Here is a 25246-nt window from a genome sequence, read left to right as displayed (position 1 = left end):
TTCACAATGGCCCACTGAAAGAAAGAAAATTGTTAAATCTAGACAGAAAACTAATATTTTTAGAACTGGAGTATATTTGAGTCAGTAGATGGAGAAGAGCTAAGAGAATGTTTAAGGTTTTCTTATCTCTTCCTACATGAGAAAGTAGATGACCCATTGTTCTACCTGTCATCTGGCATCATGACACAAGTACTAGTTACAAGTCTCTTGCTTGTTTCAGCAGCAGCAGCAAGAGAAACAGTGAGGATTTTTTACCAAGAGCAGTATTAACAAAGCAATTAAACGCATGACAGCTTTTTCATCTCCCTGCCCTGAACACAAGTTGTTGTTGTTATGTGATAAAGAAAAATTTTATTCTATCAACCAAAGGCTGTTACTCGCAAGAGAACTCTTGACCACAGAAAAGAGCGACTGGAAAGAAAAATTACAAAGACCAAAGAGAAAGTAGATTTTTGAGAGGTAAAGATGAGTAAGAGAGACCGATCTCTAGCACTGACCAAAAATGGAAATGGCAGCAATACTGAAATAGAAGCAGCATGAGAATAAAATTCCCTTTCAGAGGTACATGAAATAAATCCTTCTTCAAATTATTTTCTTAAAAGGGGGTTTCAGCACAATCTCTGATTGTTCCTCCACCAATCCTATGATTAAAGTCAACAATCATCGGAGATAACTGGAGAGACTGTTTTGCACTAGTCTAAAGAAGTCAAGATTCCCATTGCCTACATTTCTGCTTTGCTGAAAATTAAGTGGACTTCTTTGTCTCAACTCATCATGTTCTTCCCTGCTATGTCCTGAAGTAGGGCACAAAGGAAAAGAGATTAATTTTCCTATCAAGTATCTAGATGCACATATATTTTATATGGACATGTACTTACCCACATCACTTTCATCCTGTTACTGTTGGGTATTTTAAAATTAACCTGCTCCACCTCAAACCACACCAGCATCCACAACCCTCAGAGGAACACAGGGACCAGACCCTGCCACTTACACATCCAGTGTACAACTTCCCACACATGCACAACAGTGCAACTGCCCCCTCACCAAGAACAATATTCCACTTCTATCTTCATGACAAATCCAAGCCTAAGTGTTTAAAGCAGCTGGAAAATAGAGCAACTCCAACTCCTTCCCCCCCCCAAAATAGAAAACAAGAAAAAAAAACCAGCTGTTTCTGCCAAGCAAGTACTGAATACACTGCATTCCATTTCATTAAAACAATTATTCAAAAGCCAGCCAAGAATTACATAAAGCTTCCTCCCTGCACCACCCCCAGCCCCTTCCTTCAACCCCTCCTCCCCAGCAAACAGCCTCCCAACCCTGCAAGGACAGGACCACTCCAGAGAAACACTGCTCTGAACGCCTCGCATCCCACTGGCTCTCCCATCCCACATACAGCATTTTCCAGACCCAAGCAATACAATCAGGGGGCTCCAGCCCAGACAGCCCAGAATGTTTCAGAGTTTCACATCACCACAGCCATACTGCGGTGATCTCTTTCAAGTAGATTTCTTCCTCGCATTTGATGGGAAAGTAGCATCCAACAAATAAAGCCCTTAACCAACCCTTACAGAAAAATGAATGATAACCTAACAGATTTTCTCTCTAACTCACACCAAGGCTTTTAAGCATGATCCCAAGAGAGAAGGTGCTGGAGGCACTGGATTTAAGCAGTTAAGAAGTACAGGAGCAGCATGCCAGAGCAGCTGTAAGGCACTGCCCAAGCAAACTGCTTAGGACAGCCAAGCAGCAAATCCCAGATTAAGCACAAGCAGGATAGATTGAAAACTACAAGCTTAGGGTTATAAGAACCTGACTGACAAATTCATCCCAAACTCCACACAGCTGCTCCACAGCTCTCAGCCTCACTGACAGTGCTGAGCTCCTCATCTTTCACAGCAGAAATAAAAGGCAGCTTCTTCTGGCCAATGCAGCTCACCCACTCAAAACACTGAGTTGGCCACTGATAAGAGATTTCATGACGTGGATGAAATGGCATTTCGTTCCCTCCCCCAGTGCTCCAGCTCTCTGCAGGGATCCTGTCTAACTGCTGGAGCTGCTCACAGCCAGGCAGAATAGTTCCAGCTGTGTGTCACACTGCCTGACCAGGCCTACACAGCCCAAAAAAAGTCTCCCCCATAAAACCATAACGAACAGGAGATTCAAACCAGAAGTACTCCTCCAGGCACCTTACTCTTGGGGATCACCTCTGCCCAAAAGGGGTCATTTGCTAGCAGCAAATCAAACCTAGTCCCAAGGCAGCTGGTGGTGCTGAGAAATGGGGAGCAACAGATGCAACTAATGGTCAAACAAGATGAGCAGCAGAGACCAGCCAAGCCATCATCTTATTCCAGCTCATGGGGCACCAGTAACCTCAAGTGACATGCAGTTAGCCTTAGGCTTTTTTGTCTGACCCAGCTGAAATTAGTGGTTTCAACCCAAAAGAAACCTGTTCTCAGAGAAGCCCTGAACTTGTTCAGAACCATGGAAGAGGATAAAACAAGGGAATATTATGCCCCTAATCCACAGCACATATTTTACAGCCCTCCTGCCCATGACCTTTTTCTACCTCTGGCTTCTTTTACCACCTCCTACTCTTATTAAAACTCAGCCTAACCACAGTCCCTGAACCACCACAAACTTCCTTGAAACACAAAGTGAAATTCTCTGTTCACCTTCCTCTGCAGCAGTGGAAATAAAGCAAGATCCTGTGAGGCACCTAGTCAGACACAAGATTAATTCTGTCTGCCAGCTCAGTTCTGTGACAAAAACATGGGACTGGTTTATTCCTGGACCCCCATAGTCTGATTTATAGCTGAGCCATTTAAAGCACAATTCCCCATGCAGAGTTGTCATTCAGAAGGTTTATTCCCTGGCGCGCCATTTACTTTTTTTGATGTTCTTCAAATAATTTGCAAAATGTTAGAGGTTTAAGCATATCCAATAACCAGTAAAAAACCACAAGAAATCAAGCTACACTCCACTGCATGCTGCCAGCTAGACAGTCACCACTCACCCAGCAGAGCCATCTATGCAAACGTGCACATGGTAATAAGAACACTGTGAGAAGTGACATGACAAGCTGCATTGGACAACTTCAGACTACCTCATCACCGTTTAAATAATTTGAACTGTACTTGTTCACAGTGTAGAGACAGTCCAGCTCAGGAAAAAAGGAGCCAAGCACTAACAATGCAGGCTGCCTCCCCCTGTGCCATAAGTTCTCTTGGCTCCTCAATTTACAGTTGTCTCAAACCGCTTAGATAAACTTCCCATGTAAATTCAGAATAGTTACTGTCTGCTACAAGAAAAAGCTGCATTTGTGCGAGCAGAAAAAGAGTTTACCAGACTCCTAAACAGCACAAACACAAAACCTCAGGGACTCAGTTCCTGTAACCAAAACACCACCACCACCAAACTTCTTCCACAGCACTCCAGTTGCCATTTCTACTTTGTTTGCTTCATCAGGAATTAAAAACACACATGCACAGAAGAGAAAGCATGGGTTTTAACACCCATCAGCCAAGGGAGACCGCCCCCAGCCAGCTGGTAGCTGCTGCTCTGGGACCATTTGCAAAGAGACTTGAGCATGAATGGGAAAAACAGCTAAAACTGATATGAGAAAGTCATCACCCACCTCCTATTTTTATGGTATATCTTTAGCACACAACATTCTTCGAATGACTTCATGACACTCTGTGGTAAAGGGAAAGACCAGGGTAGAACTACTGAGGGGAACTTGGAACGGAAAGGAAATCTTTTCTCCCTACTCACAGCCTGTCGTAACAGGCGATGAAGAAAGGATGAGCAATCAGAAAGCAGAGAGGGAACATTCAACAGGGCTGAGAAATTCAAACGTGCCACTGTAAGCTTTTCCAGCAATGGTGACCAGAAAAGCTTGAAAGAAGCTTTTCAGCTGAAAGCTATTTCAGAAACACAAAGATCTCAACCAACATTAATCACGCTTTGCAGGTAAGGAGTAATTACTGCTGTTTCACAGACAGAGAAACAACAAGCCTTAAGTTAGAGTACATTTTTGAGGCTGCGGATAAATGGTTACCTTATGCTATATTAAATATAACCCACAGCTGAAAGAGGTGGCCTCACTTCCCAGTCCACTGTTTATGTAAAAAATGACTTTGAGGAGAATCAGCTCACTGACCCAGTTAACAGTTATTGTGGACACAAGGAAGGGAGATGGCCACAGGGAACAACATCTCAGCAGCCAGCAGTTAAATCAGGTGAAACTAATTTGAGATCACAACTTCACAGCTTATTCCCTAACCCATTCAACTTCAACCAAAATGGAAAGTAATGGTGCCACTTCTTGCTTCTACTCTGCACTACTGGATGTAGTAATCTTACCACAGACCAGACAGTTCCCTACTTATCATTTTAAAATGCAATATCCTAACGGTCATGATAACCTGTACTTCCAGGGCTTGTTACTAAACCTCAGTTAGTTAGGACAGGTCTAAAGTGAGCAAGAAACTCATTCCCTAAAACCCCATCATCTTATCACAGCATGAGAAAGCTTCCTACAGACAATGTCTCACTTTCAGGCAGCTGGAATAGAAGAGCATCTTCATTAACAGCTTCCGCATTAGACAAAAAGGGAGACACAGGATCAGTACACAAAGAGGGAAGCGTAGGCTGAGACCAGAGCAGGAAACTGGGACCAGAGATCCTATTCATTTGCACTGATTTTCCACTAGCGCACACAACTGCATTCGGAATTTGCTCTGTCTGTCTCCAAAGCTGCAGCAGATTCTGGATATCACAACTAACACACTAGTTCGATTCCAACAGATTTGTTTAGTGGCCACGGACAGGCTTTTTCCACCCTCTAGTTAGAGAGTTTTAATTTAAAGGATTTATCTGTCTCTTAGCAGCAGATCAGAAAACCAACTCTGATCTAAATACAAGTGCATAAATACAATAAATACAAGTCCTTGTTCTGTTGCCAGACTTTAGAATTTTAGCTGTCATTTCTACCATTTCACAACTTGTTTCATATAATAAATACACTCCAAAGGGCAAGAGGTAAGGAAAAAGGGGTCCAGAGAAACTGAAGTATCACGATTCCCTAGGAAAGAAAGAAAAAGGAGAGAGAGAAAGAGTTGAAGATGTATGAGAAGTTTCCCATTTGCTTCTCTAGTGGCAGAGATGGTGTCAGAGGATCAGTTCTAACCAGAAGGGCAGCTGAACACTTGTGATAAGTTGACCTCTCCCATGAGGGACAAAGGAGCTAAAGACATCACAGAGTCCAGCCTTTCTGTGGAAATAGAGCAACAAGAAAAGAAGCCTCTTTCTGCATCGCACACTGCTTGAAGCAGAGGACTCCCTGTCTGAGTTCCTCAGGACAATGAAGTCCCTGTTTTACAAGGGGTCACAACAGCTAAGGAGCTGAAACAAGTCAGAACCCTATTGTGCAGAGCATTAGTTCTGTTTACAGCCTTCTCACCCAGCAGCAGGAAGGAGTCAGAAATCTGAGCCAGTAGAAAGCCAAGACACCAAATTACTTTACCAGTACTTCCCCCCAATACCATTTCCTGGGCGTAGCTGACCATGAGCAATTTCACAGTAAACTTTTAGTTAAGTGGGCCCAAAACCCACAGCATATGACCCCCCAACTACAGGAACTGAGTCAGAAACAGGCAAGCATCCCCCTCTGGAGAGGGACAGACAGCACCGCCCTGCAGAGCACAGCAATCTTCCAAATGTAAGGACAGATGACAGATGGAAACACGTGCACCTCCCTCCACACTCCCTTAAAAAATCAATGGCAAGATTGCTCCCTTTAAAGTCAATCTTGAGGGGATTAAACACTGAAGAGAGGGTGGATTAGAGTTCCTAAAACAGAGGGAAACAACTTTTAAAGCAAAATCTCTTGTGCCACTGAACCTTTGCACCCAGAATTTTGAAGCCAAATTGCTAGACAAACCTTATGCAAAAGAAAAATCCTTCTAGAAGTGAGCAAGCACACCTAAAAAAAGCAGCTCACAGTCTAGTTTACATGCACAGCCAAAATACTGCCATAAATATGTCCCCATTAAACAGGTATAACTTCTTTGTAAAACACCTTTTAAAAGCTCCAGTGAATGCTGTTTTGGTTTTGATTGCAAAATCCAATTTAAAAATATCTGAAGCCTTTGAAAACAAAATTTTTTAAGAAAATAGGAGTAGAGAAGTGAGAATTTCAAAGACATCAAATGAAAGCTTCTAAAAGCCACAGCATTTCTGTTTGGAGTCACCAGAAGGTTTCCCAGTAGTATTTGCAAACAACCCCTTTCAGAAAAAGGCTGTAAAAAACTTTTGGAGTCAAAAATCGAACAGTATCTGACTAAAGCAAATGTAAAGTTTCTCTTCTCCTCTCACCACAAATACACGACACATGACACAAATTAGGTTTCTTCCTCTGCAACAAGCAGATCCTAATGGATCTGTTCCCTCATACTACTTAGACAAGGTAGCACCACAGAACCAGTAACTCAACATCTCACTCAGTGGCTCAGGTTGTCTGAAGCAAGTATGTGTGGATGGTCACTTATGTGCTGGAAGGTGTGCTTTGGCAATCCCGTGAAAGCAGCAAGAGCCCCAAGTCAGGATTCTCACTCTTTAGGACAAAGCTGTACTCTCTGTGCCAATTTACAGCACTGCAGAAAACTCATTCAGCAAACTTCCTGTCAAACTCCAAGCATATCCACAAAATGCGCTTGCGCTTCCTTAGAGAGATTGGAGGGAGACAATCTGGACAAGCCTGGCCAGCTGCTCTCCTCCCCCTTCCTACCATGGGCTGTTCTAGTTTACATCCAGCCCCAGCACTGTGTGTCCTGTGCCACAGAGGCTCCCCCAGAACAACAGGGTGCAGCTCCAGCCCGCAGAAAGTTTCCTGTGTGAGCTTCTTCAACACTGGAAGAGGGGGAAAAAAGGAAACAAAGACTTTTTTCAATTCCAAATGAATCCCCAAAAAGAGACAAATCCACTCTCATATGTTTCATAACCTCTCCAGTCCAAGCACGAAACTGAGATACTTCTGGACCTCCATTTTACAGTGCACAAGTACACACTGATCAAATCCTCCAGCTCTAGGAAGAGGGAAGAGATTTTTGATAAAAGCAGGGAGTTAAGAACAGACACACCAGTGGTCTCTGTGAGAGGTTCCCTCATGCCCAGCAAGGCCCTTTACTCACTGCTCATTTTCTGCACCACACAGATTCCAAAGTGAGGTGTGGAAGTATCCAAGCTGACTTTACTCGACATCAACTCTGAACCTGCAAGTACCGGCTCAATACCAAACTCCTTTTGGGCCAAAACTGTCCCTGGAAGCAGAGCAGCTTTGTCCACATGGCACCGTGCCTGAACCAACAAGTCCTGCCTAACCAGCTTGACTCTGGACAGAGCCAGTGCAGACATCTGTATCCATGGCACAGTTAATCCACAACTCAGATAATCCACCTGTAGATAATGAGGAAAGAAAAACAAACAACTCTCACTTGAGTTCAAAAGTCTGACTTATTTCAGGGGAGTTGTACGAGCACAGCACTGTTCCATTATGTGTGCATCCCAAGGTGAATGGCTTCACCATGGATGAAGAATTAGAGAAGTGAGACATTTTGGAGCTAACAATGATTCGCAGATGGAAAACAGCTGGTGTGCTTTACCATGGTGAATTCTGTACACCACAGAAAAGCTTAGAGAGAGAAAGGGTCACACTTTTTTGTTCAGCTGCTTACTGTTAATTAGATCTTGTCCAGTCTGAAAGGCTGCATGAAAATTGAGACAGATGCAGTGTAATTAAGACTTCATGAAATCAAGTTGCTGAGACTAAAAGTTCTATTTTCAAAGTCAGATCACAACTTTAACTTTTGGTTGTCTCAATACACTTTGGAGCTCAGAAGAACAAACCAGGCATAAATTCAGATCCTTTTCACAATTTCTTTGCAGTTCACCTCTAATTTTCCTACAGAGGAAAGAAAAAATACTAAGAAACTGCAGCAGCCTATTCCAACAAGCGGGAAGTCACACTACTGCTGTTCAGGAATGCAACTGTTGCAGTGGGCACAGTACAGCTCCCATGGTTTACTCAAGAGCATGTTGGTGAGACACTAAACTGGCCTACACAGACCCGTATGCTCACTCTGAAGGGCCACTCAGCAAGTCAATACTGGGTGACTGGGTGAATCCTGGTCTGACTAGCAATGCATTCCTGAACATGCTTGGATCTTGCACCAAATCTCCAACAGATAACCAGAACGAGGGATATGAGAAAAGGTAAACAAAGCTGTCTCCACTTAAAGGAGCAATAACCATGAGAAGAAGCTGCAGTAGAAATTAATTCTGTTTCCACCAACAGCTACTTCACCCAAGCAGAGGGTACGGTTTCAATTCCCAAGGATCAATCCTTCGTGGGCACACCTTTCACCAGGAAGCCATGCAGCAGATGGACTCCCTGCCCCATAAGTTTTATCACTAGCCCAATTCAAAGTCTGTTTTCTGAAGGTGTGACCACCAGCTTTATGCCAGCACCGTAATGTGAGCTTCCAGGTCCAGGAATAAACCTGCAATTTTCTTGGACTATATGTTAAGAGAACGTCTGATTTCTATTAAAGGTAGGATGGAAGTAACGGATCACAGCCCCTCCCCAGTGTCTGATTTAATCAGTTTCATAAGCGGAACTCAGTCGCCCTAATGCCTCCCAGAGCACAAGGGATTTTGGCATATCCACACCCTTTCCGGCTTGGTACCAAAGGAACTCAAATTCTCTAGATCTTTCCCTTGAGACCAGTTGCCTGACATGTCTCCATTACACGATTTCAGGCAACCGTATAATGCAGCACACCGGGGAGAAGCAGAGGGAGGACGACGATGAGCTCCGAGCCCGGCTGGGCTCCGCTTACCCCCGAAGGCTCCCCACTCCATACCCGCGCAAAGTTCAGATCTCGCCCAAGAACGGGCTAGAGAGGCTGCGGCGGGGCAGAAGAGGAGGTGCTTGCTGAAACCCGAGCACGCTCCACGCTGCTCCGGGCACAGGAGCGCACGGCGCCCTTCCCGGCCAGGATAGCCACCGCCTGCCCTGGCCGCGAGCGGGCGGCGCCGGGACAACCCATCCGAGGGCGCCCGGGCGCAGGCGGCGGCGTGGAGAGCCGGGATAGCCGGCGTAGTGCGCGGGGAGCGACACGTCCCCGGACGCCGGCAGGCGCGGCCCGAGCCCCACGGCGCAAAGGGGCGCAGGGTGGCTGGGCGGGCCGCGGCCGCCACCGCCCGGGGCGCGGAGGGGCGGCGGCCCCCGTCGCGGGGAGCCCGCGTAGCTCGGAACTCACCCAAGTCGTCCATGGTGCCACCGTGCCCGGTGCCGCGCCCGGAACCGCTCCCGCCCCGCCGGTGCCACCGCCCGCAACTTTCCCGGCCCGCCTCCCCGCGCGCGCGCCCGCCCGCGCGCCCGCCCACCCGCCCGCGCGCCCCCGCCGTGCGCCCCGCGCCGCCCCCTGCCGGCCGCCGCGGGAGCCGCCGGCCCGGCCGCGGGGAGGGCAGCGGGGGATCGCCTGCCCGGTCCCGTTCCCGGTTCCGGGGCGCAGCCCCGGGCTGGGAAAACCCCCAGAGAAAGGTCGGGCGAGGCAGCAGCTCCCAGAGCCCCCACCCGTCCGCCCGCCCGCGGGGCTCTGACCCCGGGGCGAAGCCTGTCCTGCCGCAGAGGAGCCGTCCCGCTCTCCTGCGGCCCCACGCGCATCAGAGACTGAGCAGGAACACGACACGAACCCTTGCACTGTTCACTGGAGGAGCAGGACCCTTTCCCAGAGGAACGTCCTCCGGGGGCAGTGATGCAGCCGCGCCGGGCTTGGTGGGTGCTGCGGTAGGGTTGTGCCCCAAAACCTTCAAACAAACATTTGAGCCCCAGCTAATTTACCCCATCCCAGGGAAGCTGGGCGGCGGAAACCTTTCCTGAACAATTTTCCACAAGCTGTGGCCACCATAAAGGAAAGTCATCAGCCACTTCTCCTTTGCTGTGTTCAAAGACCGTAACAGCCCACCTGGATTTCTCATGTGATGATCTTGAACCATCATTTCCCACTGGCTTTTCCTTTGAAACCTCCATCAAACAACACCCCAAGGCAGCAAGGTCCTTGCTTCGTCCGAGCCACAGCACAGCTCCACCCTCATCAGAGATACCGTTTCCCATGGCACTTCAGCCAAGTTGACATGGCAGTAAATGCAGTAGTTTAGCCCAAATGTTCATCTCCTAATCTGATGAGAGATGTACCAAAAAATATCAGTGTGGAAACTGCTGAGGATCCAGGAAACATGACTCTTGTAGCTCTTCTCCTTACAAAATTACTACCAAGTCAGAGAATGTTCCCAGAGCTGAACAGCACACGTCCTGCTGTTGAGCTGAGATTACAGGATTGTATTTTCATAAAACAGAGGCCATGAGGTCAGCTGTGAGCAATCTCCAATGCTGTATTTTTCACTCTCTGGGCACAAACATGCCCAGTTTCCCCTGCTAGCACAAGTCAGTCATCATTATTTCCTGTGTTAAGTCATGCTTTAATGGGAATTATCGCTAGGGGGTCAGGGAAATATCTCCTCCCTCATCCCAGCCAATGCTTACAAATAGTCAACAACCTCCAAGAAATTCATTACAGCTTTTACTCCAAATACAGGACTTGTCAGAAAATAACATCCTTACCAAGATCTAAGTATAACACAAATATAAGCAAAGACTTTCATTGCATGCTTCACCATCCATGCCAAAGATCTCACCTGACATCCCCCTTGCTGGTCTCCCTCAGCAAAATGTAAAACATTATTTGGAGGGATTGTTAAATTTTCTCAAAATCCATCACTGGCTGTACAGTGACAGCTTCAGGATGTGTGTCCCCAGGTGGAGCAACATAAACCACTAGCACTGACTGGTCACAGAGCAGACCTAAGGTCATCAGAAGCATGTCCTTTCCTGGGGTCTGTATGTTTCCTCCAGCAACATGTGACAGGCATGTGCCTCAGCTTGGGTTGTATTTTTACCTCTGCATAAATAAAGTGCCTAGTGTGCTCTGTTCATATTATAGCCTGGTATGCAGGGGGTTTTTTTCAGCTTCCTACAGTGTTCTTTGGGAGTCTGGAAGTGAGTGCCAATCAAGAAAGCAGTTTCTATTGTGTCTCAGGGCTGAAATTAAGCTGTCATAGTACCAGTTAGGGTTGCACCCACAAGAAATGGGTTGTGTCCAAGCTGCTCAGTGTTAAAAACAAAAATAAAGTCATTGCTTCTAAAGCTTTGCCTGTGGCTTCAGCACTGCTTTGAAAGGGTTGGTGAGGTGGGAAGGCAGGGCTGTCCCATGAATGATACTATCCTCTAGTCATACTGCTTTTAAAATCAACCTGCTCATAGCCAGGTGCTGTTCATAACTGAATTCTTCACACACTGACATTTTTTACTTAAAATTGCCAGTCCCTAACCCTCCCATGAGAGCTGAAGGAGTAGGGGCAGGTTTAAACCCCAACTGCCAAGACAACTACTCAGTGGTGAGGGCTCAAGCTAAACTCACCCAAGCAATGCTCACCCTGTCCTTCCCAATGCCTTGAACTCCTGTTTCCTCATCATCTACCTGCTCTCTGCCTCAGACTCTCACTGACTCATGAACATCTCCTTGCTGATAGAAACACAGGCCTTCCTCTTACACTGTGCCCTGTGACTGAGATACATTACGGTTTACCCTTGTCTTTCACAGAAGGTGTTAACAAGAAGTTACCACCCCCATTTGCAGATGGGAAACAGGGCTGGGAACTGGAAATGAAGTCAGACAGTGAGTCAACATCCACAAAATCTTGGACTTTAGGGCTTCCTGTCTCCACACAATCCGTGTTCAGAGTATTTTTGACTCCACACAACCTGTGTCCAGAGTACTTGCTCAAGACATCTTTCCCTCTTGTCGAAGCATCGTTTACCAGTAACAGACCGGCTCCCTCAAAGGGCAGCTTAACCCAGTGACCACACATGGGAGCCTCAGAGTAGGTGGATTAACTGTCCACCTGCTCCTGTAATTTCAGACTGGCTGCCAAACAGAGCAGTGATCCAAGCTCATTTCATAGTACCACCAAAGAAAAGCATCATTATTTGCAATCTATGTCAGAGAAGAGATATAAAGTTACACTGGCTCATAAGGCATGTTTAGAACTTACCTGCGCACTTTCCAGAGAGTGACTTGAAACTGCAGAACAAGGACAATGCCTTCACTGCAGTGTGTGCCCTCTGTGCTGTGCCACATGAACATCATGCAAGGAGATTTAGCTCTTTCTTCAGGAGAATGCAAGAAAAAAAATTTCTATCAGAGCTTTAGGGTTCAGGAAACAGCAGTAAATCACAACATGCAACTTCCCCGTTTGAGGTCCACCTTCACACCTGTTTAAAGGATCTATTACAGCAAAACAAACAAACTTGGTTTCTGACATAAGATGTGGGACATGACTTTGCAATGCAGATTGAAAGCACCACACCAGGGCATTATCACAGACAATTCTGCCAGCAAAGATGAGAAACAATCAAATGAATAAACCCAATATTTATCAACACAGAAACAATAAATTACCTGAAGTGTATGACTCACTGCAAACTGCATATGACTTTGCTATTTACCCGTGTGGCTTGTTCTGCCAAAGGGTAATGGCATCCCTATGCTTCAGGTTTTGATTTCAATTGATATTGCTGGCAGTAGGAACAAATGGGGGGACGAAGGCAATCTATGAGGTTTCACTGTCACTCTTGGTCACTGTTATGTATAATACCCCAGCATGGCTGAATGTTACCAAAAAAAAAAAAAAAAAAGAAAAGAAGAAATCATTAAGAGGAAACACTAATGTTCACTACAAAGTTTTTTACTCTACGGAAGTTTAAACCAGCTGCCCAGATCAGGGTTTTACTGGCAGGGCAGGAGCATCCGGATGGCACACGTGGATCTGATTCTCTGCCCACATGGAGAAAGTCAGAGGCAACCTGTCAGCAGCATAAGGTACATCTCATTCATACAGCTTGCAGTTGCAGTAGAGCCTCAGCGGAGCTGGTGTGCACTGGTCATTAGTCTCCCTCCATAGGGTCTGCTTAGCTATTAAATAAGACAACTGCTGCAAATTAGGAAGGGATGGGGTTTACTTACATAATAGGATTTGACACCAGCAGCTGCTTTTTCCGGAGTAAAGTTTTGTGATTTCTTTGACAATAAGGAGCCTTTTTCTATTGTTTTGGGGTTTTTTTCTTCAAGTGGTGCCAATGGCTATACATAAAGAAATGAACACAAAATGGAGTTTACAGTATTTACACTAAGTGTTCCCTAATAGGTTTTCGAGGACTTCTGTAGCTAGGGAAGCACGATTCAGACTTTCACTCCCCCTCCCCCAACCTCCTCACTGCCTGTTGAGAGGCTGAGCTCTTCTAAGGATCCTGCTCAAAAAGAGCTACTCGAGAAACCTTTCTCCAGCACCTAAGCCCCACCACTTGCATTTTCACTGACCGACTCCTTTTTCAGCAGCTTTGAGAGAAAAAGAAGGAGATTTTTATGCAAAACCTCCCACATTTTATTAAACCGCGTTTTCGGCGGCAGCAGACGCTGGCAGCGGTAAATAGTCAAAAGCCGTCTAACGTTTTGTAATGAACCTCTGCAGGCGTCGCGCAGAGCTTCGTAACAAAACTAAACTGTGAATGCTATTTATACTACTGCAACAAACCTATTCTTTTACCAAAATATTCAGTCTCCGTAGAGACTGTCAAAAATTGCCAATGCCGACTATATTTCAAGTCGTCATGGCGGGGTATTGGGAAAAGTTTTCAATTAGCAATAATCGCGCCTCGGATTAACCTCATTGGCTACGATACTGCCACTGCGCAAAGCTGACGCCCAACTTTCCGTCGCCGCCGCCACTCGCCCCGGGGCTGCTGCCTAGCTCGGGGTGAGTCCTCGCGTTTAATCGGCTCCTCCCTGTGCTCCCCCAGCAGTGCCCCTTGCCCGCCCCGCGCTCCCCATGCCCCACCGGGACCAGGGCGCTCCGTTCTGCCTCCGTTCTGGGCCCCGTTAGACCCGCGAAGGCTGCTGGGAGGGAATATGCAAAGTAAGCGCGACGTCACTGAGGCCAGCCCCGCGCGGAACGAGGGGGGGGCCTCCGCCCCCGCGCACCCTCAGGGCATCCCCGCCCGCGCACCGCCAGGCCGTGAGCTCCAGCCAGCCCGGAGCGGCCACCGCCATCGGTGTGCCCCATCCCAGTACGAGTCTTTCCCCAGCATCCCCACTACCTGCTCCAGCGAAAGACGGTTTAATAAATTGAGCGCGCTTTTAGATAATGAGTTTAGTTCCTGTCTTTTTCTTTCAGAGGTGCTGATGGAGGAATGGATCAGTGCAATTAGAAGCGGAGGAATCTAGGTACGAGAGAGCCCCCCCACCTGAGAACACAACCTCCAAAAACAGAACACCTCTCATTGTTCTTATGCGTATCTGTCTTTTAACCACAACAAAACCCGCCCGTAGAAAGGCTCTCAAAAATTGCCAATGTCGACTGTATTTCAAGCCGTCATGGCGGAATATTGGGAAAAGTTTTCAACTAGCAATAACCGCGCCTCGGATCAACCTCACTGGCTACGATACTGCCTCTGCGCAAAGTTACTAATAGCCTCCCCCCTCCCGGGCCCACGGCCGCCGCGCCCCCGCAACTGTTAGAGCGTGTGGGCACGATCTCGCTGGCGCCCGTCCGAGCCCCCTCCCCACAGCCTGCGCAACGCTGGGGCGGCCAGGAATGGACCGGGAGGCAACGGAGGAATGGACCGGGAGACGGTGGCACCACCGGGACCCGCGGAGGTTGCCGGGAGGGCACTATGGTAATGAGCGTCAGGGAAGGCGCTGCTCCAGCCGGGGACATTGGCCCAAAATCCCGGAAGGGAGCGCACGGAACGGGGGGGTGGAGGGGCACTCTCGGGGAGTACCAGGGAGAAACGGGGTCTGGGGGTGCCACCTGCCCTCACCACCCTGGTGCAAAGCAAAGTCATCACCCAACAGTTTAAAACACGTTTAAACTCCTAAAGTATAAATCACTGAAAGTAATTTAGACTCACGAAGCTGCCAAAAAGAGGGTTGCATTCCACACCTCTGCCCAGGGGCAGAAGGACAGGCAGGGTGGCACTGCACACCGAGCGAGCAGGATACACTTCTTCCTTGTGATCACAAAATTACGCACTGCTACACAGAGGCTCGGGCTCACCTGGGCTTTGAAATAACTGTAAGAGACAAGAAAAATGGATTAAAACTTTTGCAATGTTTTGAACTGTTTAGCAAGAGTTCTTTGGTGAATGCATTTAAAAAGCAGTCCAAATGTTTAAAAGAGCCCATTGTCTGTAAGACAGCTGAGCATCCAGTGCACCAGGCTGCTACCTTGGAGCAGTCTGGCCTTTCTCAATTTATTTGTTCCTCAGAAAAATAAGTCTCATTTGAATAAAAACAAACAAAACCCAAACCCAAATGCAAATTCCTTATTGCCAGGCAAACTGTACAAATTACCAGGTGATTATTGAGACTGAAACCCGCACAAATCAGAGAGGCATGATCGGTTCCAGCCAGAGTGCAGAGTCGGCAGCAGACAGGTTGGCACTGCCCCAATTCCCCAGCTAGAAGAGATGCCTTTAGCACCCCTCAGTGGATTTTTCTTCCATTATTTTAGTCACATTTTAAGCCTAAAACCTGTTAGTATCAGTTAAAAGAAAATGCATCTTTTATACGGACAAACATCTACAATGCATTTTATCAATGCTATCACATGCATTTGTATCAAATTAAATCGGATTTTAATCTTATACGTTTCCGTGAGGGCTGTTATGAAGTTCTCAGCGTTTTCAAGTTGACTCAGCTGTTAGGATGTTGGGAACACTTTCGCTGCCACTCTCCCCTCTAAACCCGCGCCTTGACGCATGGGAATTGTAGTCTTTGTGCTTAGGGCTTGTTCTTCCCCCATGAACTACATTTCCCAGAGGGCTCCCCTTCCGGCAGGCCAGCCTTATCCTTCCGCGGCCAGGCACGGCAGCACCATGAAAGGTGAGTTTTCAGCGTTATTCACCGTATCTCTCTTATTTCATTAGACAGGTTCGGTTCGACTGTCACCGATAATGCTCCGCCATTATCACAGCACAAGAGACACGTGGGAAGATGACGTGGGAGTCCGTTTGGATTTGTGGCCTGTAGCCGTTTGTAGGATCCTGTTTATCTTCTACCTTAATCTTGCCTGATCTTTTTCTGTGGAGCATCTTGGGTGTGTGCTAAAAACAAACTCTAGCCTCAGATCTCCGTAGGTACGTTTAAAGAGTTTCACTTATTATGTACAGTAATTTTTTTTTTTTAAATCTGAGCACTTTCATTTTAAAAGCAGCTTTGTATTTGACGGGTAATATTCTGTCCTTTAATTTTCTCTCTTTCATAGTCCTTACCTGGTTCACAGCAGCTTTCAAATGTACCTGTAATTTTTGATTTTTCTCTCCTGTGGGCCAAGCCCTATTACATTTCCATTACATTTCCCCTCTGAACATTTCCTTCTGAGAGATCTTTTGATGATAAGGAGCAGGAATTAAGAGTTTTCATCAGTGAAAGCAATTTAATTACCATCAAACTGGCTTAAGAGTCTGTGGGGACCATCATGACACAAGTTGCTCTCAAAGCAAATTAGTTTATCGGGAGACTTTGTCCCTTCCAATTAATTCATATTGGAAATTAAACCTCTTCAGAGAGAACGCCCAAGACAACTCCTGCTAAACAGCAAAACAAAGCGAAAATCATTGCAAACAGAATCACTGCTTAGATACAAAAAGTAATTCAGACTATGGAGTCTTGTCCAATCTTCCCTGCATTTCAACTGATGATGACAAAAAGCCTTGAGAACTGAAGACTATCTGAGCCAAATCTACTCTTTGCCACTAGCATGAATTTAGAATCACAATACTTAGAGCTGAACACCTAAACCTCAGATGTATCTAAGCCCCCAGTTGCCCCCAAGTACTAGGTCTTACAGTAAATGGAGCAATATTTAAATACATCTGAAGTTTAGGTGTTCAGGAGATCGTCCCCTTTTATCAGTAAATAAAATTCTTCCTCCATCTTCCACATCTTGTACAAGCCCCCTTGCTTAGGGAGATTTAAGGAGGCAGAAATACCAGTCAGTTCTCAGGACCATTGCTTTCAAAGCTTTTTGTACATTGTTTGCAAAACCATAGAGAGGCCCAGAAAAAATAATTCTAAAATAGTGAAATAGAGAAAGAACTGCAGACTGCTAGAAAGCCCAAACAAAATCAAAGTCCAAGCCCATCCACTTGTGTCTCAACAGGTCCTGCACACAATTCCAGGCTACTTAATGAGCAAAGCCATCCTGCCCATCCCCAGCAGGGCATGTCATTCCTCCCTTAAAGCAGAGTATCCCTCCCATTCCTACCTGCCAGGCAGTTCCTTCTACCCCTCCCCCCCCCCCACTTTTAATGATCTGTTCTCTCTCAGAAAGCCCCTGTTGTGGAAGCAAAGCAGTACCTCTCCATCTCCCCACTGACTCTGGGGAGGTGGCACCCACAAAAGAGGAGGTGCCAGAGGCACTGAGACAGTGTAGACAGTGCCCTCATCATCTTCAGTCCCATTTCAAGGCCTGTTCTGCACCAGGCCTTTGTAAAGAAAAAAAAAACAAAAAAAACCCCAACCAAAACACACCACACAGGAGTAACTCCAGTCAAGGCCTTTGTCAGGAAAAAATAATATTTCAAGGTTGTTTTTCTCTCCGTTCCTACAACATATGTAAAGGATGGGGTAAATAAAAAAGACCGATTTGGAGCAGGCAGAATCTTAAAAATACAGAGCAAGGCTCTCTTCTGAGGAGAAACCAGCCAGTGCCTTTGGGGTGAGGTGCTTGGCCTTCCTGCCATTTCCTTTCTGGCCCACTACATATACCTGGGAAAGGCTTTGCATGCACAGGTCTTTCTGGGCTCTTTACAAGTCCTCTTAGGCACTCATCCTTTACACCAGGATAGAACAGCAGGAACCCTGCAAGTCAGGGTTGTTAACTTTGTGCTCAGTGTTCCCCTCTGCCAAAGGAACATACTGTCCTTGGATGGTGGGCTTTAGTTAATGTTTCCAAAATAATTTGGTTTTTTACCAAAAAGAGAGCAAAGAATACTTATCAGCATAATTTTCTAGAGAATTCCAAGAAAATGGCATTAAGGACATGCTTTTTACTTTCTTTTACCTGCCATGTGTTCTGTTCTTGCCTTTTAGCTGAACATGTTCTCTGCCAGGAAGTGTTCTGGAGTTTTCAGAGCCATCAGACTGCATCATTTCAGATCCCATTCTGTATCCAGAGCCTTTCCAAACCTGACTTTCGTGCCAGCCTGTCTTCCCCCAGATCCCGTGGAAGTGGAGGAGCTGCAGCGCTTTGTTTCTAACTCCAAGAGGCTGTTTGTAATGACTGGAGCTGGAATCTCGACTGAGTCAGGGATCCCAGATTACCGCTCTGAGGGTGTTGGGCTCTACGCCAGGACAGACAGACGGCCCATCCAGCACGCCGAGTTCATCCGCAGTGCCAGTGCCCGGCAGCGCTACTGGGCAAGGAACTTTGTGGGCTGGCCCCAGTTCTCCTCACACCAGCCAAACAAGGCACACCTGGTACTAAGAGACTGGGAGAAGCTGGGCAAGCTTCACTGGCTGGTGACCCAGAACGTGGATGCCCTTCACACCAAAGCTGGGAGCCAGCGCATGACGGAGCTGCACGGCTGCACACACAGGTACAGCTGCTGGCACAGGGGGGTTGGTCAGTGGGTGACTGACAGGCAGCTGCAGTGTCAGCTGCTGAGAAAGGAGGCAAAATGTCCATGCTGTGTTCCTGGAGATGACACGCACAAACGTGGTATTGGGCTGGGGTGGAGGAAAAGATCACAACTCAGCGCTGTTCAGAGCACGGTATTTAAGAAACATGACCCCCACTCCATTTTTGGGAAGCATTATTTGGATCAGTTTCCTTGAAGCCTGCATCCATTTCCCCTTTCCTTGGTACAGTGAATGTCCTCTTAGTAAAGAGAACAAGGGGATCATGAGGATGCAAGGATTATCCACCTTAAGAAGAGTGGATAGTGCCAGAATTGCATGGGATGCATGGACTGGAGAAGGGCCATCTACAGCCTGGCTGGGATCATCCAAAATTTCCAGATGTAAAAGCACATGCTGAGAGAGGATGTACAGCAGGACTCAAAGCACTTCCTCTAGAGCATTCCTACAAAGCAACAATCAGAGGCAGAAAGACATCTCCTTGACCTGTACTATTTGGTAAATAAATTTGGAAAATCATTACAGGCCTCCTAAGGAACGAGGTAGAGTCTCCAGATCCTCAGCTGACACGAAACTCTCCATTAAGACTTTGCTCTGAATTTCAGGGTTTTCTGCTTGGCCTGTGGAGACCGAATCTTGCGTTCTGAGCTCCAGGAGCACTTTGAAACTCTGAATCCTACTTGGAAGGCTGAAGCATTTGGTGTGGCTCCTGATGGGGATGTCTTCCTGACGGACGAGCAGGTGCACAATTTCGAAGTCCCAGCCTGCCGTAAATGTGGTGGAATCCTGAAGCCTGATGTGACCTTCTTTGGAGACACAGTGAGCCAGGAAAAAGTCCGTTTTGTACACCGACGCCTGGCAGAATCAGACTCCATGCTGGTAGCAGGATCCTCTATGCAGGTAAGTAGGTCTGCCTCCCAAACTGCATTCCTGCTTCTCTGCTACTCTGCCTGCAATGATCCTTGGTCCCACAATTTAGGACTACGAATGGTTTGTGGATCAGATCAACCTTTGCAGAGCTTGTTTATATTTTATTTTTACTGTGGTTGGAATCTGGCTTTATGGGTGACCTGTTTGGGCTTCCCTGTCATTCTGTTGCCAGTCTGCTTCATGCTGCTGTAAATAACGCCATTCAGACCTCTCTCTGCTGTCTCCTCCATCAGGTCACAATTGTCCATGAAGGCAAGATACCTGAAAAATTAATTCCTCACTTTTTTTTTTGCCTGAAATTTTTAGCCTTTGGTAGTTTTTTAGGCTTCATGGCACACTGTGTAGAGTACCAGATTTTAGGACCTCTCATTCCTTATTAAATTCTCAATAAGAGAGCTGAAATATCTCTGCTGCTTGGGGTTGTCCTTTGTATCAGGATGTGTTTTCTCCACTAGCCTCTTATCTATAAGGTAAGGTAGCTAAACAACAGGGGTTTCTAAACCCATACAAGCTTTTGTTGTAGTGTTTGTATAAGATAGAACTTGTTCCTGGAAAAATATATTACATTAAAAAAACCTTATTCTAACACCTCTCAGAAGGAGAAAAAACCAAGGCTGCCTGATTGTGATTCTCTTGGCTTCAGGATATTGGATACAAATTCCTTGAGCTTGCACTTCTTAATCTTATAATCCTCTGTACAGGAATGATTGAAATGCCTTAGGTTCGTTCTTGTACTACCTAAGCTGGGCCATGCAAGAACCATCAAAGTGCAGCATTTAAGTACCTGTGATAACTAACAAAAACTGCTGCAGAGATTTACTAAAAGACAAGGACATTTTCCTTCAGTGTGCTCTGAAGCTTCAGTTTCTATGAAATTGCATATCCTTCACTGACAGAGGGTAAAAGCTGTTCTTTTTTGTGCACTCCTGAACGAAGACATTTCCTACCTGAGCTCAGTGCAGCTGCCTAACATAGCATGTACATACAGCCCTTTTCCCATTGCCAACAGCAACTATTTCATTCCTTTCTGTAACTCTTCTTTTGCCTAAGCTGCCAGTAATTTTGTCTTCTGGTACTCCCGCAGGTATACTCTGGCTACAGGTTTGCTCTTGCTGCCCGAGAGAAGAAGCTGCCAATTGCAGTCCTTAACATTGGGCCCACCAGGTTAGATCACTTTGCATCTTTAAAGCTGAATTCCCGCTGTGGAGAGCTGCTGCCTTTAATTGTTTGCACATGATCCAATCAGCTGAGCTTCAGTAGCTATCAGGATTAAAGTTATTTTTACGAGGTGAGTACCTTTCCTGGTCAGTCACCTTACAGGGTAAGAATATGGGTTCCTGGCAAATGCTGAGGCTGAGATGTGCTGACTGACAAAATGTTCCCAAACTGTGCACCAAAAGGTGGCTGTAAATTTTAATCTGTACCTGGGCTGTTCTGATGGGCCATGATACCGTTTCCCGTGATGTTAAACAAAAAACATACTAAGTGCTGGCACTCCCAGAGGATTGGGTAGGAGTAGCCAGAAAACTCAATAGTGTAGAATTCGAATCCATTTGTTACTATCAGGAAACTACAGGATCACCTGTAGTTCCAGAGAACCTGATCACAGCCATTGTCTTTGCAACTGACCATTCAAAAGCTGTTCCTGATTGAATTGGTCCAGCTAATCCTAATCAAGGACTGCTGTTTAAAGTAACCAGTTCAATCCATAAAGCAGCTTCTTTCTTCCTCTCTTGCAGGACTCATCTCAGAAAGGGGAAAACTCCAATCCAAGAGGCAGCTGTGAGATCTACTGCACGGCCGCTGAGGGCACCAGGAGAGGGCAGCAAGCCTTGCACATGTCAGCCTCACCAGTTCTCTCCATTGAAACCATCTCCACTTACCCGGAAACAGAATGATGATGGGAAAAAAAGTACTTTTCTGCCTTACCTTGCCATTGTAAACAGTGCCTTTTCATTCACTGGGGCAGGATAACTGGACTACCGTATCCGAGGACAAAGTACCTTTCTTATAGTTGTCCCCAGAGGAGAAGTGGGGACAGGGATTCTGAGGCTATAGCACAGGAGGGCAATGTGGGAAACCAGAACACTGCTGAGGGATCTGATGTCACTGGTGGGATACTGTGGAGTGTGCAAAGAGGAAAAGGAGGCAAGAGGAACTGCAGTTGTCACATAAAAGAAAAAGGGTTCAAAATAGAAGCTGGACAAGAACAGTGCTCTCGTAACAGATTAATTGGAAGCAGAGGCTATAAGGTTGATGTCTTCCAGCAAGGAGGGGAAGTCAGCATTTCTCTCAACTGTCAGTTGATGAGCTAAACTGCTTCCTATCTGAATCCTTTAAAAATTAAATATTGTTGAGGTGCCAGAGCAGTTACGTTAAGCTAATCTGACCAGCACTACTTTCAGTGAGGTGGCTACATTTTCCAGAATCCATTTTTTGAAGATGTTATTTAATTAATGAATAGCTAAGGAATCAATTAAAATTGTTTACAAGATTGAGACTACTTGCATAGTAATTTTCTCTCCCTCCTGTGATTTATTTAAGTACATTCTCAGTAGCCAGTTTAGATTCAATTTTTACATTGCAAAAATGCAGGATGTAAATACTAGCAGCTGATGAATTAAGAGAGAAATACAATTAAATCTGTACAATAGGTCTCCCTCAGGAGGTAATCTCTATTAACAGGTGCAATTTCCACTCTCCTAACAGGAGATCCATCACTACTGGGTAGTGATCTTTTGTTGATTCTTAGGGTGGTATTGTAAGCCATGTCAAACCATTTACAGAGTAAAATACAGAACCTGGCACAAACTAGAACACTAAATTTTTGACCCGACCTTCTGCATGAATCTACCACTCCCCTTCTAGCTTTGAGGGATTTAATTGTCAGGGTTGCCCGAGTGCCCCCTCCTACTCTCCAAGTAACATGTCCTGTACTAATATTTTGACAAGAACTGTAACAAGCAGTTGGAAACAAGGATGCCAGAGTCATCTGCTAAAAGGTCAAGTAGCAAAGCAAGGACAACTGACCAGAGGATGCAAAGTTCATTTTTGCTTTGTTGTTGGTTCAAATCCATGCCAGGAAGGAGCAAATAAAGCACAGAATCAAAGGGGTACATAAGACATCCAATTTCTACAGAAGGTAGAGGGCACTAAGATGCTTAACACGTTTCAAGATTTGGCTGTATTGGGTTAGAGGGGAGAGAGCTTCACTTAGAAGCCAAGCAAGAACAGTTTGGGACTCCCACCTGCCTTCTGCTGTCATTGAATGGTGACTCCCTATTCCGGTGACTCCATATTCCAGTGACTCAGGTGTCTGCTGTTTGGCAGTGAACAAAGCTCACAGATGTCAGTCCATCTTTAGCTGCCCTGTCCATAGTACAGCTGTCCCACTAACCAAAGCTATTGCAGAAATCATGCCTAAAGCACAGCAGAATCTCCACATACATCACATTTTCATATAGGGATTTCCCTGTAAGAAGAGACACTGATGCCTGCTCAGCAGAGGAGCTGGGGCTGAGCTTCTCACTATCCACATCATCTTCTCCCCCTCCTTGAAACTTGCATGACATTGGTGTGTCAAAACCAGAGGCTGCAGGTTCAGTGCTAGTAGAGCATTTTGAGAAGGTGTGGGAACATTGCCAAGCAGTCTAAAACAAGTCTTAGAATGAGTTCTGTGACAGGTAACTAAACGTCCCACATCTACCCCTGCCTCTTCTCTAGTTCTGCAGGCCTATGGGAGGGGAGTCAGGTGTCTCTTCAGCATCACTATCAGATGAGTCATTACCCCAACTGGACACTGATCATACTTTTAAGCCACCAGGACCATGGCTTACAATAAATGAACATTACAGTAAATTTCCCATGCATGGTTTATTACTACATGTTAATGAGCATATATACAACTATATGAGGCTGAGATGAAGAAGTTCCTTCTTTTTTGTGTTAAGTTGATCCAGCACTACTAAAATTGACTTTTTTAGAGCAGGATCAGAGGACTTCACTTCTTACCTTGTTTCCCAAAATACCATTAAAAAGTTTGGTCGCATGAGAAATGCCTGAGAGAGCCTAAAATTCCTACACCAAAAGCCGTGGCATGAAATTAGCTGAACCAACAGCTTTTGCTCTTCCCTTTTTCTTACAGCTGTTTCTCCTGAAGCTTGGATAGAGGAGCTTAGAGTAACTTATAATGGATTTTTCTTCTGCTCCTCTGACAGTGGGATTGGAGTTACGCAAAGCAAATAAAAGTTACTTCCTATTTGGCAAATCTTGTCTTTGTTTCTGGGCAAATTCTCAGAGCAAACTGTAATTGAGTCCAGCAGCCTGAGGAAGGTATTTCATATACTGAACTCCAGTGAGGGCAGCAGAAAATTCAGATGGCCCAGAGGTTTTGGTATCTGTGGTATAAGTGCAGCCTCCCACATCTTATAGTCAGATTGCTCCTACTGACACACCTGCTTGTTCATTACTTCTGGAAAATGACCCAAAATCCAGGGCATGGAGAACTTGGGAGGTTCAGTGGAGTGAAGATGACTAAATCTACCATCTAGAGCATGCTTCTTCCCCTGTGACTGCTTGGGATATCGCCCTGTGAGTGCCTGGGATATCGCCCTTTCCCAGCCTTTGCAGTAGAGTCAAGCCAGATGGGCTTTAAAACCACTGTTCCAGACTGTTCCTGCAATTCTGTGTGCAGCTCCCTGTCATCTCCCTTCCCACTAAGGAAAGATACCCCAGTACCACTTTCTGCACTTCTTCCCTTCTGCACCACTAACTAAACAATGGCAGAGAAAAAGAGAAGCTGAGCCTGAAGAGGACAAGCAACAGTGCAAGTGTCTCGAATTGTCTCCAGGCCCAAGCAGAAATTGACACAGGATCATTACCATGAGCAGAGTTGTTTGCTGTCTGCATGTCTCACCTCTGCTGGAGCACTCTTTTTCATCTGTGCAATGCCCATATAGTTAAGAGTAATTCAGCTCTCCCTGCAGGGAGTGAAAAATCTTGGCATGGAAAACAACAATAGAGAAGAGAGTGAGACTTCACTTCTGCAGTGTGAGCCCACGGAGCTGCTCTCCCTCCAGCATCTTGCGCACCAGCTGTGGTGCTGTGTAGGGCCTCAGAGCTCCCACTTGCTGAAAACAGGGATACTTTGTGTTCCAGGCAATTCCTTTCTGGTTTGGAACAGAAGTACAGGCCAGCATGGCAGAAGGTCTTCACGAACTCCTTGTACTCCCCTACACTGGAAGTTCAAGCAGTCACTAGCCCTGCTCTTATAGTCTTCCCACAACGTTCCTCAAAGCCCTAATGAGCAGCTTTGCTCAACCCCTTCAGCCTCCCCACCTGAGCCATTCATTAGGGCCTGACACTGCATTATGTGGGAAGGCTCCCTATAGATGGGGGATGTTTGGATTGTTTGGATTCCCATGCCATCAAAGTGTCATGGGAATGAGAAGCATGATCAAGGGACCAAACATAAGTACATGCTTATAAAATCC

At 46.2% G+C, this 25246-nt stretch overlaps 2 protein-coding genes, 1 long non-coding RNA gene and 2 other non-coding genes across 8 annotated transcripts in view; 1 reads left to right on the top strand and 4 right to left on the bottom strand.

Moving 5' to 3' along the window:
- Positions 1-10083, bottom strand: part of PXN (paxillin) — a 46922-nt gene extending 36839 nt beyond the window's left edge. The window contains exon 1 of one of the 3 annotated variants that reach the window (XM_019285230.3): positions 10035-10083. In XM_019285230.3, the coding sequence (XP_019140775.1) occupies positions 10035-10068 (34 nt within the window). In that variant the 5' untranslated portion in view covers positions 10069-10083. Of the gene's footprint in view, positions 1-878; positions 1177-9326; positions 9395-10034 lie in introns of those variants that run through there. The other 2 variants (XM_039560984.1, XM_010398059.4) reach the window with 2 other exon arrangements.
- Positions 10084-12892: 2809 nt separating this feature from the next.
- Positions 12893-15913, bottom strand: LOC109144430. Its single transcript, XR_002045201.2, has 3 exons — positions 15833-15913; positions 15095-15256; positions 12893-13268 (listed from the first exon to the last, which is right to left on the bottom strand). It is a non-coding gene; the product is annotated as an uncharacterized LOC109144430 (long non-coding RNA).
- Positions 13744-13884, bottom strand: LOC120410879. Its single transcript, XR_005603214.1, has one exon. It is a non-coding gene; the product is annotated as a U4 spliceosomal RNA (small nuclear RNA).
- LOC120410880 lies at positions 14507-14647 on the bottom strand. Its single transcript, XR_005603215.1, has one exon. It is a non-coding gene; the product is annotated as a U4 spliceosomal RNA (small nuclear RNA).
- A 104-nt stretch (positions 15914-16017) lies between the features above and the next one.
- Positions 16018-22254, top strand: SIRT4 (sirtuin 4). Of its 2 annotated transcripts, none has more exons than XM_010398061.3 (5): positions 16018-16067; positions 18279-18784; positions 19430-19724; positions 20839-21042; positions 21494-22254. In XM_010398061.3, the coding sequence occupies exons 2-4, from the start codon at positions 18285-18287 to the stop codon at positions 20989-20991; spliced, it is 948 nt and encodes a 315-aa protein (XP_010396363.1). In that variant the 5' UTR covers positions 16018-16067; positions 18279-18284; the 3' UTR covers positions 20992-21042; positions 21494-22254. The 2 variants fall into 2 exon arrangements, with proteins under 2 accessions (XP_010396363.1, XP_010396362.1); XM_010398060.3 differs by having other exon boundaries at positions 16025-16321.
- The last annotated feature ends 2992 nt before the right edge of the window (positions 22255-25246 follow it).

The sequence above is a fragment of the Corvus cornix genome, chromosome 15, assembly GCF_000738735.6.
Source record: "Corvus cornix cornix isolate S_Up_H32 chromosome 15, ASM73873v5, whole genome shotgun sequence".
Taxonomy (NCBI): domain Eukaryota; kingdom Metazoa; phylum Chordata; class Aves; order Passeriformes; family Corvidae; genus Corvus; species Corvus cornix.
The sequence above is the reverse complement of the archived record's forward strand: the minus strand, read 5'-3'. Positions and strand labels throughout refer to the sequence as shown.